The 17,441-nt window shown below is 35.6% G+C and overlaps 1 protein-coding gene across 4 annotated transcripts in view; it reads left to right on the top strand.

The window, feature by feature from the left end:
- trappc8 (trafficking protein particle complex subunit 8) overlaps nucleotides 1-17,441 on the top strand; it is a 77,922-nt gene that overhangs the window by 10,910 nt on the left and 49,571 nt on the right. For 2 of the 4 annotated variants that reach the window (XM_067384837.1, XM_067384840.1), the window contains 12 exons: nucleotides 3,406-3,489; nucleotides 7,122-7,211; nucleotides 8,289-8,463; nucleotides 11,014-11,167; nucleotides 12,563-12,647; nucleotides 12,756-13,021; nucleotides 14,171-14,286; nucleotides 14,396-14,546; nucleotides 14,637-14,737; nucleotides 15,952-16,057; nucleotides 16,544-16,675; nucleotides 17,161-17,385. In XM_067384837.1, coding sequence (XP_067240938.1) covers nucleotides 3,406-3,489; nucleotides 7,122-7,211; nucleotides 8,289-8,463; nucleotides 11,014-11,167; nucleotides 12,563-12,647; nucleotides 12,756-13,021; nucleotides 14,171-14,286; nucleotides 14,396-14,546; nucleotides 14,637-14,737; nucleotides 15,952-16,057; nucleotides 16,544-16,675; nucleotides 17,161-17,385 — 1,685 coding nt within the window. The remainder of the gene's footprint in view (nucleotides 1-3,405; nucleotides 3,490-7,121; nucleotides 7,212-8,288; nucleotides 8,464-11,013; nucleotides 11,168-12,562; nucleotides 12,648-12,755; nucleotides 13,022-14,170; nucleotides 14,287-14,395; nucleotides 14,547-14,636; nucleotides 14,738-15,951; nucleotides 16,058-16,543; nucleotides 16,676-17,160; nucleotides 17,386-17,441) is intronic. The other 2 variants (XM_067384838.1, XM_067384839.1) reach the window with 2 other exon arrangements.

Here is a 17,441-nt window from a genome sequence, read left to right on the forward strand (position 1 = left end):
TCACTTCAGAATTAAAATTTCCTTATAATTCACTTACCCCATGTTTATGTCTTTTTTCAGTCGAAAAGCAATGAAGGTTTTTGAGGAAAACATTCCAGGATTTTTCTCCATATAGTGGACTTCACTGGGGTTCAACGGGTTGAAGGTCCAAATGTCAGTTTCAGTGCAGCTTCAAAGAGCTCTACATGATCCCAGACGAGGAATAAGAGTCTAATCTAGAGAAACGATCATCATTTTCTTAAAAAAAAAAAAAATTCTATACTTTTTAACCACAAATGCTCGACTTGCACTGCTCTGAGATGCGCCCAGCATTACGTAATCATGTTGGAAAGGTCACGTGTAACGTAGGCGAAAGTACCAAGTGTCTACAAAGCAAATACGCAAAGTCAAACGGTCTTTACAAAAAAAAAGGTAAAACAATGATGTCAGACTATTTTGAAGTTGGAGGAGAAAATGAGATGGAGATTTTTGCCCTACTGTGGTACTTCCGTCTTCGTCACTCGTGACCTTTCCAACGTGATTACGTAATGCGTGGAGCATCGCAGAGCAGTGCAAGATGAGCATTTGTGGTTAAAAGTATATACATTTTTATTTTTATTTTTTTTAGAAAATGATGGTTTCTCTAGATAAGACTCTTATTCCTCGTCTGGTATTGTTTAAAGCTCTTTGAAGCTGCACTGAAACTGACATTTGGACCTTCAACTCGTTGAACCCCAGTGAAGTCCACTATATGGAGAAAAATCCTGGATTGTTTTCCTCAAAAACCTTCATTTCTTTTCAACTGAAGAAAGAAAGACATGAACATCTTGGATGACATGGGGGTGAGGAAATTATCAAGAAATTAATTCTGAAGTGAACTAATCCTTTAATCTTAGTTAAGATGAGCCAACAGTTCAAATTTTCATTTGATTAAAAAAAAAATTTTTTGTCAGTTTTATTTCAATTAACGGAAAACAATTGTAATAGTTTTAGTTAACAGTAACACTATATTGCACAACTTATCAGTGCATATTATTCCAAATGTTAATAAAAATAAATTCCTCCAGCTCTGAAACGACTTTCCTTCCTCTAGGCCAGGCGGGCCAGCGTTTCAGTTTCCAGAATTAAATAAAGCCTGATTCCTGGATTATAATGATCATTCCATTCATAATCTGCAAACTCTCTTTTGGGGTTCTGGTTGCTTTTCACAATGCAATAAATCAAGTCCCCCTCTACATTTTTCAGACAGCATTCTGTTTCACTCATGGAACACAAATGTCATGCTATGTAAGCAAAATGGGATGTGAATAGTGTTTCATATTGACTTTGAAGCATTGGATTGATGTGTATGTGCTCTACTCGCCCTGACTGATGGACAGAAACATCCAGCTACATTTCCTGCTACTCCTGCTTCTGCTGGTACCAGTAGTTGTTTTATGTGTGTCTTACAGGCAAATTATGATATGGTTTATTCATTCTATGTAATCTTTGAACATTTACTTCAAAGATATTTCGATTTTTCAAAGACTTTTAACATGTATCCAACTGCCTTTCCTCTCAGCGGGAGACGCTAAAACGTGCACATGTCTAAGCTAATCAGGAAAATTGGATTTTAGAACTATGCTCATTCGCTTACTGCATCTACAGTGCTAGATTTAGCACTTTGTAGAAGTTTAAGTTACTGGGATAGTTCAGCAAAAATTACTTAAAAAATGACATCACTCTTATGAAATTGTTCTCATGATGTATTTTAGCTTGTGGTAAGATAGTAGAAATCGTTTCAACTCTTAGTATTTAAAATGAACAAACCATTTATACAGAGACACAGAGCAATTGACATATTATCTTTGCTAGGGCTGTGCGATTAATTGTAATTGATTTTTCTTTCAATTTTTGCTTCCAAAGATTATGAAAACAAAATAATCAACATAAAACGATTATTGTCCTGCTGCCATATTCCGCCCAGCGCACCTTTCTTTCCTTCACAGCGGTACGCTTTCATTCCTTCCTAAGCCAAACTTAAAGGATTAGTTCACTTTCAAATAATAATATTTCCTGATAATTTACTCACCCCCATGTCATCCAAGATGTCCATGTCCTTCTTTCTTCAGTCGAAAAGAAATGAAGTTCTTTGATGAAAACATTCCAGGATTATCCTCCTTATAGTGGACTTCAATGGTCTCCAAACAGTTGAAGGTCAAAATTACAGTTTCAGTGCAGCTTCAAAGAGCTTTAAATGATACCAGATGAAGAATAAGGGTCTTATCTAGCAAAACGATCGGTCATTTACGGAAAAAATGGAACTACTGGTGGTTTGTTCCGTAAGTAGAATAGGGAAGGCGTAGGACAGTGTAAGCTTTTTGAAGAATACAGAAGGCAGAATGGCAAAACACTTGCACGGCGATCATTTGTGTTTATAAAGCATATAATTTTTTTCCGAATATGACCGATCGTTTCCCTAGATAAGACCCTTATTCCTCGTCTGGTATCGTTTAAAGCTCTTTGAAGCTGCACTGAAACTGTAATTTTGACCTTCAACTGTTTGGAGTCCATTGAAGTCCACAATAAGGAGAATAATCCTGGAATGTTTTCATCAAAAACCTTCATTTCTTTTCGACTGAAGAAAGAAAGACACGAAGAAAGAAAGACATGAACATCTTGGTTGACATGAGGGTGAGTAAATTATCAGGAATTTTATTTGAAAGTGGACTAATCCTTTAACATCCAAATCAGCCGAATAAGTGAGTGTTGTAAAATACTGTTGCTAAACTGTGGGATGTTTAATAATAGTGTTATTAAAAGCGCATTAAGCCACGAAAGATACTGTTCCCTAGGCAGCTTTCTGTGCACGCTGCGAGGCGGGGAGGAACCACTGATCTATATAAATGATTCATTTATATAGATCAGTGGGCAGAATGTGCATAAGCAAAGTAAATGTGGGCTACAGATATGCTCCTAAACGCTCACATAAACATGTTGAAATGCCATTTTTAGAAAGTATCCTTGTGTAAACAGTCGGTGATTTTTTTTAAGTGAATGTAAACAGTTGAGAAAGAAAGCGCATGTGCAACAGAATATTAGATCCGTGCAGCTCTTAAAGTGACAGCAGCCTAATAAATCTGCGACAGCCATTAATGTTAATCAAACAACAAAAGACAAAGATAAAGTCACTCATTGCTCTTGAATGAATAACTGTTTTTAATAAGGATTAGTCTATATTTAATGTATACAGCAGTATTGACCAATATAATCAATATTGACCAAAATAATCGTGATTATGATTTTTGCCAAAATCGAGCAGCCCTAGTCTGTGCACATCGCAGGTGCATCTGCAGGGTTTGGGATGGGTTGTGTTTTGGTTTTGGATGCGTAACACTTTTGTGGTTCCTGTCGGTGAGTTTTAACCAGACTTTCTTCTCCTCTCAGACCGCACGGTCAAAGCGAGCGTTCCTTGGTACTCTGACTGGAAAGAAACACTCACCCAGCTGAGCTCGTCCAAGTACTTCACAGGTATTCCCTTCCTTCCCGTGCTGGGAGTGCTTTCCTCAGACGCCTTCTCCACATCATTTCCTGGCCCAGCTCGCTCCGTAGCAGAACTGTCGCTTAATCTCCTTTCCTCCTTCCAATCCAGCTTCCTCCGCTTTCTCTGGATGTTGGTGGTGGTCCTATAGCTTCTTGTGTGTGTTTGAGATATATCCAAGGGAAATGACTCATTGCGCCGAAACTGTCTTAAAATGGTTTAGCGATTTCTTCATTATAAACAATCAGTGTTCCATTTGAGAGTTTAGAGAATAGTTAACGATTGTTTCGACTGAAATTTAAGTGTTGTTATTTTCTTTTCAGTTTGTTTTGTAAGGTTTTCAGTTCAATGAGTCATTTTATCCATTCAGTCTCTCTTTCTAGTCTAGCGTCTCTGTAGATCCACTGTTCCTGTTGCTGTGAAGTAGAGATTGACTTTACATGCACTTTTACTGATCATTTTGATTGAATGTGAAATATTGGTTTCGTGTTATTATACACTGTAAGAAATATCCTGTTGAATTTGCTGTAAAATACTGGAAGCCGTGGATGCCGAAAATTCACCGTAAAAATACTGTGACTATTTTTCAGGTATTACGGGATGGCATATTGATACCTGTATATTGAACAACGTATATTTCATTAAGTGAGATAATATTAATAAACCAATCAACCTGAACTACCAAAATCTGATTTTTACCTTAAAATGTCCTGATGTACCACTGTAATAATACGAACAGGTGGTAAGATGGAAAGCCACATGATGAATCAGAATTCATTTTAAGTGGCTTGGCCAATACTGGTTAAATAGACATTCACAGCATCTATTTGTCACAAAGACAAAACACCATCTGGGAAACACTCAACACTAAAATAATGCATTAATCATTAACTAAAGAACAGAAAAAATGGAATGCAAAACACCCTAATGTAAAATGAGAAGAGCACATAAATTATTTAAATAAAATATAATCCTTTTACTGTTTTTAAACATAAATTTTATGCTATGTTAAAACATTTGCTAATTTTCATCGTATATGGCAAGGTATCTTGCAGTTAACAGGTTTTTACTCTAGCTTATACAGTACAGTCCAAAAGTTTGGAACCACTAAGATTTTTAATGTTTTTAAAAGAAGTTTCGTCTGCTCACCAAGGCTACATTTATTTAATTAAAAATACACTAAAAACATTAATATTGTGAAATATTATTACAATTTAAAAAAACTGTTTTCTATATGAATATATTTCACAAAGTAATTTATTCCTGTGATGCAAAGCTGAATTTTCAGCATCATTACTCCAGTCTTCAGTGTCACATGATCCTTCAGAAATCATTCTAATATGCTGATCTGCTGCTCAAGAAACATTTAATGTGTACAATTGTACAAAATATTTGTGTACAATATTTTTTTTTTCAGGATTCTTTGATGAATAGAAAGTTCAAAAGAACAGTGTTTATCTGAAATCTAATCTTTTGTAACATTAGAAATGTCTTTACTGCCACTTTTGATTGATTTAATGCATCCTTGCTGAATAAAAGTATTCATTTCTTTAATTTCTTTTTAAAAAAATAAAAATAAAAATTCTTACTGACCCCAAACTTTTGAACGGTAGTGTATAATGCTACAGAAGCTTTGTATTTCAGATAAATGCTGTTCTTTTGAACTTTCTTTTCATCAAGGAATCCTGAAAAAAAAAAGTACACAACTGTTTTCAACATTGATAATAATCATAAATGTTTATTGAGCAGCAGATCAGCATATTACAATGATTTCTGAAGGATCATGTGACACTGAAGACTGGAGTAACGATGCTGAAAATTCGCCTTTGCATCACAGGAATAAATTACTTTGTCAAATATATTTAAATAGTACACAGTTATTTTAAATTGTAATAATATTTCACAATATTACTGTTTTTTACTGTATTTTTAATTAAATAAATGTAGCCTTGGTGAGCAGACGAAACTTCTTTTAAAAACATTAAAAATCTTAGTGGTTCCAAACTTTTGGACTGTACTGTATATATAATAGTTTCTATAAACATTACAGATTTTTTTTTTTTTTTTTTTTTTTTTTTTTTTAAACAGTGTATTAATACACTAATGCTCTCTGACAAGTAAAAAGTTTAAGGAATATTATTTAAACTTTTGGATTTAGAAAATGCAAAACACATTTTCAAAAATGCCTTGTAGTTTGTTTGAACGAGTAGGAAGGTTTTATTGTAGACTTGTTTAATGTTATGTTCATGAGACGCCAATCAGACAGCAGGAAATATACCAAATTAATATTATGAATTATGCTAATAACTTTAAATTAATAATGTTTGAATTATGATAAACCTTTACCACTACATTAACACATTGTCTTCTTCGCAGGTGATTTGCTAATTATTGTTAAAAACAAAATAAATTGTTCATTATGCAAAAATTCAGTATTAACTTTAACTTCAGCTAAATGTGTAATTATCTGGGCCATAATTCAGCACTGTTTTACACAGTATGCAACAGGGCTCAAGGGGTCCTTGGACTGATTAAAAGTTAAAATCTTCTGTTTTTAAAGTACAAAAAAAAAAGAAATGTTGCCATTGTAATCATCAGAGCAATCATGCGCTTTGTTGATTATAATGTGTTAGATATGGTTTGTTGTATTGTAGTATCGAAATGGTATTTGAGCTCTACCCTCTCTGTAAAATTTCAGATAAAGAATTGACTGCGAGGCAGCTGGATTGAAGTATATCATGCCGTATGATTATTGTCATGAATGATTCAGAAAGGACCATTGATTGAGACCAAATGTCAAGGAGCTGACCTAATGAATCTGGAGCATAAAAATCAGTTCATCCTCAACTTCCCTCATTGCTTGATGGATTAAAAGGGGGAAATTGATCATGAATGCTGATGCGTGCATTCATAACGACCTGTTTTGAACATCCTGCTTTTCTATAAGCAAAATTAAATTGAATCTTAATTAAATCATGAAGGGTTTTAAAGTGGTGTTAGATTTAAGATGCTGTAATCCTGATTTAAGGTATGGTCACATTTTCCATTGTTTAGTGAATTTTTGTGGGCGAAATCAAGTTTCATTAGGAATACACACGATTGGGAATTTTACGTGAGGGCGAAAGCTACAGATCCCCACACAGATTTCACAGTGGCTTTGGGTTGACCAACAGAAAGCTGCTTGGTTTGACTTCTGTGAGCTGTGCTTCATTCATCATTACACTATATTGACAGACAATGGACCTTTTGTTGCCCACAAAATTGATCTGAAATGTAGCTAATGTAACAGTGCTTTTATGCTTCAAAATTACCGGATATTTGAGAGCATTTTACATGCCGCTTGTTTGAATTTACATTCAATTATTATGAAATTATTAGGTTGGATATTTTTTAACATTCTTTTATTTTAGATCTGTTATTTTGCTGTTAAAGACTCTTAAAATATGATCTTTTAAGCTTCTGTCAAATATCAAAATTCTTGGGGTTTTTTTCTATTCGTCTTGCCTTTCATAATGTGCTTTTCTCTTCTTCCGCCTGGAGGGCTGGTCATGTGGCCTGTATTAATCTTCTATCTGAAACAAGACAATATTTCTTTGTGTGTGTTTGTGTGTTTATCTTACAGCCACAACACCATGGTTTGAGACCTACCGCGAGAACTTCCTGCAGTCCATGCCGGCATCAGAGCACGAGTTCCTTAACCACTACCTGGCCTGTATCCTTTAAAACACAGGAAAACATCTTTCTGTGCCCCTCTCCTAATAACTCGATCTTGTTTGTCTCTTTTTTTTATACTTTTATTTCTCCTCTTTGTTTACCCCAAGGGATGCATCGAAATTTTGATTATATCAGTCAAGGATCAGGGAGCTTGCATTTTACTCTCACTTTCGAATTCACGATCGCACATACTCTATAGCTGCGTCTCATTTCAGAGGCTGCGTCCTCTGGAGGTCACATTTGAAGGCTGCATACATCATCAAGGATGTCTTATTTAGGAAAAGTAACCATAATAAAATTGACTATTTTTCCTCTTGAGGTGTAAAATACTGTAATTTCTTCCCCTCTTTTGCGGTTACCTTTCTTAAATTACATGAGACCACCTCAATGACGTATGCAGCCTTCAAATGTGACCTCCAAAGGACACAGCCTTCGAAATGAGACGCAGCTTATGTGCTGAACACGCCTTCTATAAGATAAAACCTTTATCAAATGCTTAGGCTCTGTCGCGCAACTAATCCTTCGCCACGGTCTTGTCAGTCATCTCGCTTTACTCTCGTCACATGATCACTGAACTGTGATTCCTGCTGCACTGTGTGCGACTCTGGATGAGCAGACGTTTACAATTGAAGCAAACTGAATTAAATGGTTTTTATTTCTATAAAAAAAGCAAAATGACAGTGGAGGCGATGTGCGGTGGGCATGTAAAGTAAATGTAGCGTGTGCATAATCTATGCTAATTTCACCCTCACGCTCTGTCATGGCGATATCGTGAGACAGCTTTTACCTTGACAAGAAATCTCGTCACATTTTAATATCGTAAGATCTCGTGGCATTATTACATTTCACATCATTCTAATATGCTTACCCAGCCTGTCAAGATTTTTGATTGAATTGGTTTCGGATAAGAATATGTATTCACTCTTGTATTTAGCACTCTCTTCTCCTATTCTCCTACTCTCTTCTCCCTTCTCTCCACTCTATTCTTTTTGTTGGTTGTGTAACTTTTTTCTTTTAGTCTGTTTTGCTCTTCCTTCAATCTGTGTTCTGTGAGATTTCCTGAACTCGGCTGCAGGTATGTTGGTAGTGTCATCCCATGAGGCGGTGCCGACAGAGCAGTTTCTCAAGCTGTCCCAAGAACAGCACCGAATTCAGCACAGTGGAGAATATACCCACCCCAAATGGTTCATCCCTAACACGCTCAAATATTACGTCCTACTTCACGATATTAGTGACGGAGACGAGCAGAGGTGTGTGTGCACGTCTCTCAATTGTTCTAGTTCCTGTGTTTCCTTGATTGTTTTTTTTTTCTTGTTCATTTGTTTTTTCTTCTTTTACACAGTCAAACAGTCAGATAATTAATCATTGATTGACTCTTGAAGAAGCTTTAATGTTTAGTCAGAGATATTTGGCTGCGTCAACTAGGCCTGTCACGATAACTAGTTTTTGTTGTGTGATATATTGCCCTAGAAATAATTGCGATATGCGATATTATTGTCATTTTAAGACCATTTTATGCCATTGAATATAAAATCATAATATAACAGCATAATAATGCAAGTAGGCCTACACACTTTCAAATGACAATGAACGTGACTCTTAAGAATATTTAGATACTGGAATTGAAGCGTCAAAAATAATAATAATGTTGAATAAATAATAAATAAACCTTTGCTCACAAAAACTGCAAAATAACAAGTAGAAAAAATAAATGCACAAAGGGCACTTATATGGAGATTTTCCATCTACAAGTTTTTCCCTGACCTTATTTTCTCAGTAAAGTAAGGGAGCACGCTATTGTCAGATGTCCATATGAACAAGACACAGATTTAGCAGTCAGATATGGCCAGTTGAGGTATCTTTTTTTTTTTTTTTTTTTGAGGTATCGTGTTTGAAAAACTTCTTTTAACCCTTAAATGACTGTTTCTCCAATCATTCTTACATATTCGGGTCTTTATCGACCCAGATCTATATCTAACACGCAAGGATCTCTATCTGTCTCGATAATATAAAAATTACAGAAGAATAAAATAAAGCATATTTTGTCACCTTTTGGAGCTTGAAAGGGCTCCATTTGAGCAGATGTTTTATGCCATCACCACTGTCCTCATGAGACCTCATTTCCCAGTACATTCAGCAAATAATGGGCTAGTTTTATGTTTGAGGTCACAAGCCATGCTTCTGTCACGCCACACACAGTGAAAAATACATTGCGGAGCGAAGAGGATACTGACAACACGTCGACAAACAAGACAAAGCAGGTTACTTCTGATATTAAGCTTTCAAACTGTGTAGTTATTTAAGAAATTCAAACAATAAAAACCGTTTTGTGGCTCTTTAATGTGTCGTGACCATGGTCGTGACAGATTGCTGTAGCGCCTCATCTCAAGCGGCTCGTAAACCGATCATCTCTTCCTACTAGTTCATTTATACCATCAAATGAACATGAGAAGGAATGTTGTTTCAAACACAGAAAGCTATAAATACACACCATTTTTCAATTTTAAGTCCATCGAGGTTAATCTTCTAACTCCTGACTGCTTTGTCGGACAAAATGGCGGATTCGGCGTTCTGATTGGTTAGAACGCTTGTCAGTCAAACTCCAGGCGAAGGGTCAATTCTATGAACTTTGTAAGAATGTTCCTAAATTCTTACGTTTTCAAATATTTTTACCATGAAATACTTCAGTATATTGCAGTATTGTTATAAATAATTTATATGCACATCATCATTTTTTAATCTTTAATCAGAATATCTATCATATCTTTCCCTCCCATCAGAATATCTTTCCCCTCCCATCAGAATATCTTTCCCCTCCCCTCCCATTAAAATATGGGCAACTTTTGACTGGAGCTTCACACATATAATCAAACTGTCACTTAAATAATTCTACAGTAATTCTCCTTTTGTGTTACACAGAAAAAACAACAGCAATAACATATTGTATGACATGAGGCCAAGTAAAAAATTACATTACATTTTGTTCAAGTACTTTTATTTTGGTGGTTATGCACAGAATCGCACGCACATTCATTAAAATAATTGGTGTTTTCTTTTCTTTTTTTATTTGTATGTGCTCAGTTCAATTCTTATTCAATTATGTAAGTAAGGTCAAAGGAAACAGAAAAATACTATTAGTGTGATTGCATTTGCATAGATCTACGTGTTCTCTCACGATTCATCATTGTTACTGTTACTGAAATATGCTTGTTAATTAAACCTCTTCAATATTCTAGCTGAACTGTGCTCAGACTTAATGCTTGTATTTCTCTTAAATAAATGTCCAGTGCCAAGTGAATCGTAAACGCTCTTTATTCCATATGCAGTTCAAAGCCTTTGATAATTCCCACTGCTTGTTCTGATTCCGCAATTAAACAAAAAGAGTTGATTAACACTGGGAACATGTATCCAACCCTGCCTCAGGGATTAAAACCAAAGTCATGTCAGGAGAAAACATTTCTGCTTTTCTTTTGTAACTGAATAGATTTAATTAGAGAAATACTATGAGTAGAATAAAAATGAACCTTTAAGCAACATGAACTGAATTTGCAATGTGCTTTTCTGTGAATATTAATTTCTGACATCAGCTGAGTGACAGGCATGCTTTGCTTTCCACTTTCTCCTCCGAGATTACCGCATATAGATAAATTGCCAATCACGGTAATCGCGCGCTGCCTGCAGCCTCAAGGTCTGATGAATAGAAGATAACTTGACTGTGGGGAGAAAGATTAGGCTGTCATATATATATTTATTTATGATGGTATAGAACAGCTATTAATGTCTATCTCTGTGTCTATCAGGGCGGACTCTGTGTACGAGGATATGAAACAGCGGTATGGTACTCAGGGCTGCTATCTGCTCAAAATAAACTCTCGGAGCGGTAGCACTGGTGCGGACGAACAGATGCCGGACCCCTGGAGTCAGTACTTACACAAGACCAGCATGCACAACCCTGTGAGTGCCACAACCTCACCGCAGGCAATGAACATACACTCATAAACTTCTGATTATCATCATAAATTCTGGCCCACGTTGCAGTGTTATCTGGCCGAGATCCAAACGTTTTGATTGCATAAACCAAGTGTGCTGCATACTTCCTGAAAAGTCAAGCCAAAACATTTAGATCACCTCCTAGTGGCTGGCTGCAGTACAGGTTATAAACCCCACCCTCTCCATGTAAATGAATGGAGAGCCAATCTACAAAAAATCGAATTGACTGTTTCTGCCTTAAGGAGATGTTATCATGCAGTGTCCATGTTTCCAAATAAGTTTGGTTTTAGTTAGTTTTTTGATGCCATACAAGTAGGGCGTAACGTCATGTTTGACAGCTGTGCTTGCAGTTGACTCAAAGGGAGGGACCTTGATGCCGCGGCTCCACCTCAGGATCACTACTGCACAAATTGGGCTATGAATGACATAATCTGCAATGATCATTTCTGGGATATTTTGATTTAATTTTTCTACAGTGGAAGGAAGCGGAGATGTGTTATCCATCTTTTTTTTTTTTTTTTTTTTTTTTTTTTACAGTCTATGGCATAAATCCAGGGTACAAGTAGAGTAATATTTTTTTATATTTTATTATTTTATTTAAATAACGTCATTCTCGCCTAAAAGAAACTCTAAAAACTACATTCCGTGACACAATAACAGTAGTATGTAAAACAAAACAAAAAAACTATGGTGGATTTGCTCGACCGCCGTGAGTTGCCGCAAGCGGAGTGATACAAACGGTTTGAGTGCTGATACCGAGGGAATATTGCATGGCTCTCAGCCAATCAGATTTGATACATTGTTCTTTCACCATAGTCCATAAAATTTGTAATTAAATTTAATGTTTTTTTTTATTATTTTGATTGAATTAAAAATATTTTTTTATAATTAAAATTTTCAGTTGTAAATTTAACATCACGTTTGCATTACTTTTTTATAAATATATATTTTTGTTAGCTTTTTAATTTTTTATTTTAAAATAATTTATTAATTTATTATAATTTTACATTGTAATAATTTGAATGAATGATTTAATCAGCTTTTATCAAACCCCAGTTTGGGAAACCCTGCTATAATATAATACTTTTATTTGCTATAATTTCCTCCAGTCTTTTATCTTGGCGTTTATTTTTATAAATTCATCAGAAAAACAGTGTGGTGGATTATTGGTAAATCTAAAATCTATTTTGATTGCTATGTTAATTGTTTTAAAATATTGAATTTAGAAAGTTATCTGATATGAAAAATTTAAAAACATGTTGGCCTAATGGAATTATGGGTGTGTGACTATGTTGGGTTTGAAAAACTGCATTTTATCTGCAATTTAAATTTTCCCCAACCCTGGTGATGTTTTAATAGGAGCTGTATGAAGAATCTGCTGTGAATAATGTGATTGAAAACAACATCGGTGCAGAGGAAGATGGTCTTGATCCTTCAGTTAGAGGTTAGTCCATTCAAATTGAATCCCATTATCAGGGATTTTGGTTATAAACCTCATATTGATGAGAAATGTTGATCTAATGTTAATTAGATGTTCCACTTATGTTTGCAGACGGCATCTCAGGGACTCATCCTCTGCAGCTGGACCAGTCCCCTGATGCCGGTTACCCCAGCAACAGCGCCAGTCAGTCTGTAAACAGCGTGGATGTGATGAAACCTCAAAAACAGGCCAGCGTGACCTCTCACACCCCTCCGACCCCTCGTGGAACCTGCCTGACCCTAAATGACCATGACCACATCCGGCAGTTTATCCAGGAGTTCACCTTCAGGGGATTACTGCCGCACATCGAGAAAAACATACGCCAACTAAATGACCAGGTACGTAAACACACACAAATTATATGTTAGATATAATTAATCTGAAGTCTCTCTTTTCAGGTATTTGTGTACATTTAGACTTTTATTTGAGGGAAATACTAAGTTTGGGGTCTGTAAGATTTTGAATGCTTTTGAAAGAAGTCTCTTACACTCACTGAAGCTGCATTTATTTGATCAAATAAATAAATACAAAAAGTATTACAATTCAAAATAGCTGTTTTCTAGTTTAATTTATTTTACAATATTATGTGTGTGAAAAGCTGAATTTTCAGCATCATTACTCCAGTCTTCAGCGTCACATGACATGATCCTTCAGAAATCATTCTAATATGCTCAGGAAACATTTATTATTATCAATGTTGAAAACAGCTGTGCTGCCATGATTTTTGATGAATAAAAAGTTTAAAAAGCATTTATTTTGGAATGTAAATCTTTTTAACATTATAAATGTCTTACTGACACATTTGTCACAACAAAAATATTTTAAACTTATGGAAAATATATTGAAAAAAAAAGAAGTGTAAAATATTGTAAAATTGTAATATGTTAAATTATTATATACAATATAATAATGTTGTAATTTGTTTATTAATTGCTTTCCAGGTTTATTTTTCTGAGTCCAATAAAATCTGTTCCAATAAAATATACAGAGCAAAGAAATAAAAATAAAAGAAACAACAGAGAAGCTAAAACACATCAGTCTTATTTAAATTATGCAGTACATTATATTTATTTTATAACCCCTTATACATTTAAATCACTCAGAAAGTCATGTTTTACCATTGGCTCCAGCATCTTATCATATATTTTCTGTTTACCTCCTTACATTATACTATTTATAATTCATTCTTGTTGGCTGTATAGTATTACTCTATTGATTTGTTGTTGATTTATTTGCTGTTTTCGTGTTTTTAATATGCATATCTTGGCTGCATTTGTACATAATAAAGCAGTTTTCATACTTTCAAAATAAACTTAATCTACAAGGCTTCAAGTTCCCAAGAGTACAAGCCAAGGATCCATTAATATTTATTTCCTTAACTTTTGACAGTAATGCAAATTTGTTCCATTTTTTAATAAATATATTTCCAAAAGTTCTGCACAGCTGTTGAAATTTTCTTTCGTTGTCTTCTTTATTTCTCATTCTAGCTTGTCTCAAGAAAAGGTCTGAGCCGATCTCTTTTCTCCGCCACTAAGAAGTTGTTTGGTGGAGGGAAGGTCCCAGAGAAGAGTATTGCTGAACTAAAGAACACTGCAGGGCTGCTGTAAGTGACCTGAAGTAGTAGTAGTAGTAGTAGTAGTAGTAGTAGTAGTACACATTTAAATGTTTTTGTTGTTCTTTTCTCATCTGAATATTGACCCTTGTGATATCAGCTATCCCTCCGAGGCTCCAGAGCTTCAGATCAGGAAGATGGCTGACCTCTGCTTTTTAGTTCAGCACTATGAGCTGGCCTACAACTGCTACCACACTGCCAAGAAGGACTTCCTCTCCGACCAGGCCATGCTGTATGCCGCGGGAGCGTTGGTGAGACGCACACCACAGTCGGAGCGCAGCTGCTTCGGTGGTATTCAGAGTAATACTGTCTGAACATGCCTGGTGTCTCTGTCTCTACAGGAGATGGCTGCTGTCGCTGCCTTTCTGCAAAGCGGGGCAGCCAGGCCGTACCCAGCACACTACATGGACACGGCCATTCAGACCTACAGAGATGGGTGCAAGTAAGAATATGCGTTAAAGGGATAGTTCACCCAAAAATTACCCCATGATTTACTCACCCTCAAGCCATCCTAGGTATATATGACTATCTTCTTTCAGACGAACACAATCGGAGTTGTATTAGATAATGTTCTTGCTCTTCCAAGCTTTATAATGGAAGTGAATAGAGGATGAGATTTTGAAGCCCAAAAAAGTGCATCCATCCATCCATCCATCCATCATAAAAGTAATCCATGCGACTCCAGGGGTTAATAAAGGCCTTCTGAAATGAAGCGATGGGGTTTTGTAAGAAACATATCAGTTTAACACTTTAAAAACTTAAATAACTAGCTTTCGTGTAGATTACTTTTATGATGGATGGATGCACTTTTTTGGGCTTCAAAATCTCATCTTCTATTCACTCCCATTATAAAGCCTGGAAGAGCCAGGATATTTAACTCCAATTGTGTTTGCCTGAAAGAAGATAGTCATTTGCACCTAGGATGGCTTGAGAGTGAGTGAATCATGGGGTAATTTTCATTTTTGGGTGAACTATCCCTTTAATTTGCATTTGGTTTTGTAGCATGTTATTGCTTCATTGTGATATATACGTGTGTATGTGTATTTACAAGTATTTTCATTTCGTGACTTGTAAAAGTTGAGCTATAATTTTTATTATTATTATTATTATTATTTTGAATTAATGAATAAATTCATAAAATATAAATATTTATATTAATAAATAAATAAATATAAATAAAATTAATTTTAGTTTATGCTTCCTTTTTAGGCGTTATCAGTTTATGTGGCTTTTGAAAATCAAGTGTTTTAATTTTTTTTTTATTTAATTAAATAAATGCATATATTCATTCATGCATACACACATAAATACATAAATAAAATTAATTTTAGTTCTTGCATTCTTTTAAAGGCCAATTTTAAAATTATTATTAAATAAATGTATTTTCATTCTTGCATTTTTAGACTGGACATCACTATGTGGCTTTTAGTGTTTTGAGGTCGTACTTGTTTTCTTTTTTTGTGGGTTATGTCTGTGGCTTTTAAATTGTTTAGCATTTTAACAATTTTATTAGTAATTTAAATAAATTAAACTCATTTTAGGTGTTGCTTCTGTTTTTAGGCCAGACAGTTTGTTTGTACACTTGATGAAAGGATCTTTTTTTCTTCAGTTTTGATGGAAATCTGTAACATGTTGTTTTTTGTGGTTACGTCACAGAAACATGCTTTTGGCTGAGCGGTGTTGTCTTTTAAGTGCTGAGATTTTGAAGAGTCAGGCCAAATACTCAGATGCTGCCACACTTCTGATCAAGATGACCAGTGAGGTGAGTTCAAGTCCCTGTTGACACATCTACATCTGAACACTGTACCAATATTTTTAAAAGTCATCTCTTTATCATCACCCATTAATCAAGCAAACGTGTTCGTAAGGTCCTTAAAGTGCTTGAAGTACTTGAAAACAGCCATATTTATGAAGAGGTATTTAAAAAGTGCTTGAATTATTGAAAGATAATATATATGAAATTAGTTTTTAATTTTCTCGAAAAAACGCAAATAGTTTTTCACACAAAATTAACACTGCAGCCAAGAGCCTGTAGATATAGAGCCATTTTGCATGGCTATGAGCGTGATATTGCTCATAAATTTCCAAGTATATAATACAGCTTTCATTTTTCAGGTCAATCATATATTCATGGGGGAAAAAATCAGTTTGAATGAGGAAAGTGATATCGTTGTCATAGTATCCTTTCATTGGTTAAGGGGGTTTCCCATGACTGGGACACTTCACTTCCTCTTTTCCTCTCTGATAGGACTCTGACCTGCGGAGTGCAATCCTATTGGAGCAGGCGGCTCACTGCTTCATTAATATGCGCAGCCCCATGGTGAGGAAGTTTGCCTTCCACATGATACTGGCTGGTCATCGTTTCAGCAAAGCTGGACAGGTATGACTGCAGAGGCAAGAAACCAGGTTTAAAATAGCTATTTCTGTAAATAAAGTTTGAAAGTGAGCATTTGTCATTGTAGCAGAAGTATCAGAAATATCTTGGAGTTTCTTTGACCGTGGGTTGCCTTGGAGCCAAAAAGGTTACTGCATTAAATGGATGAAGTGTTGAGATAATTGAAATGTAAATTTAAAATTGCATTATTTTTAGTTAGATGAAACCTCCTCATCTAAGTTTGCTGCTTATTGCCATGACTAAAACTAAAGCCTAGGGTCTGAAATGGCACCCGTTCTGAAGTAGCCAGAAAGAGCGACTGTGTTTATAGGGTCAGGTTAGGTCAGGCTGTCAATTTTCACCTGGAAGCTGATGCTGCTTGAACAGCTGTGAAAGCTACAGGACGTCGCAGTAACATGATGAAGTGCTCACATGGATGTAGGTGTATTCTTTTAATTTGTGGGTTCATACTCTCTCTTTCTCTGTTCCAGAAGAGACATGCACTGAGGTGCTACTGCCAGGCTTTGCAGGTGTATAAAGGGAAAGGTTGGACACTGGCTGAAGATCACATCAACTTCACCATTGGTCGGCAGTCCTTCACTCTGCGGCAGCCGGAAAACGCAGTGGCCGCCTTCCGACACATTCTCATCAGCGACAGCAAACAGTCGGCTGTACAGCAGGCTGCTTTCCTCAGGGAATACCTCTATGTGTACAAGGTTAGCAACACACACGGGTATCACATTTCGTCAAGATGAAATCAAAATGGACTTTA

The sequence above is a fragment of the Chanodichthys erythropterus genome, chromosome 4, assembly GCF_024489055.1.
Source record: "Chanodichthys erythropterus isolate Z2021 chromosome 4, ASM2448905v1, whole genome shotgun sequence".
In the NCBI taxonomy this organism is placed as follows: Eukaryota; Metazoa; Chordata; class Actinopteri; order Cypriniformes; family Xenocyprididae; genus Chanodichthys; species Chanodichthys erythropterus.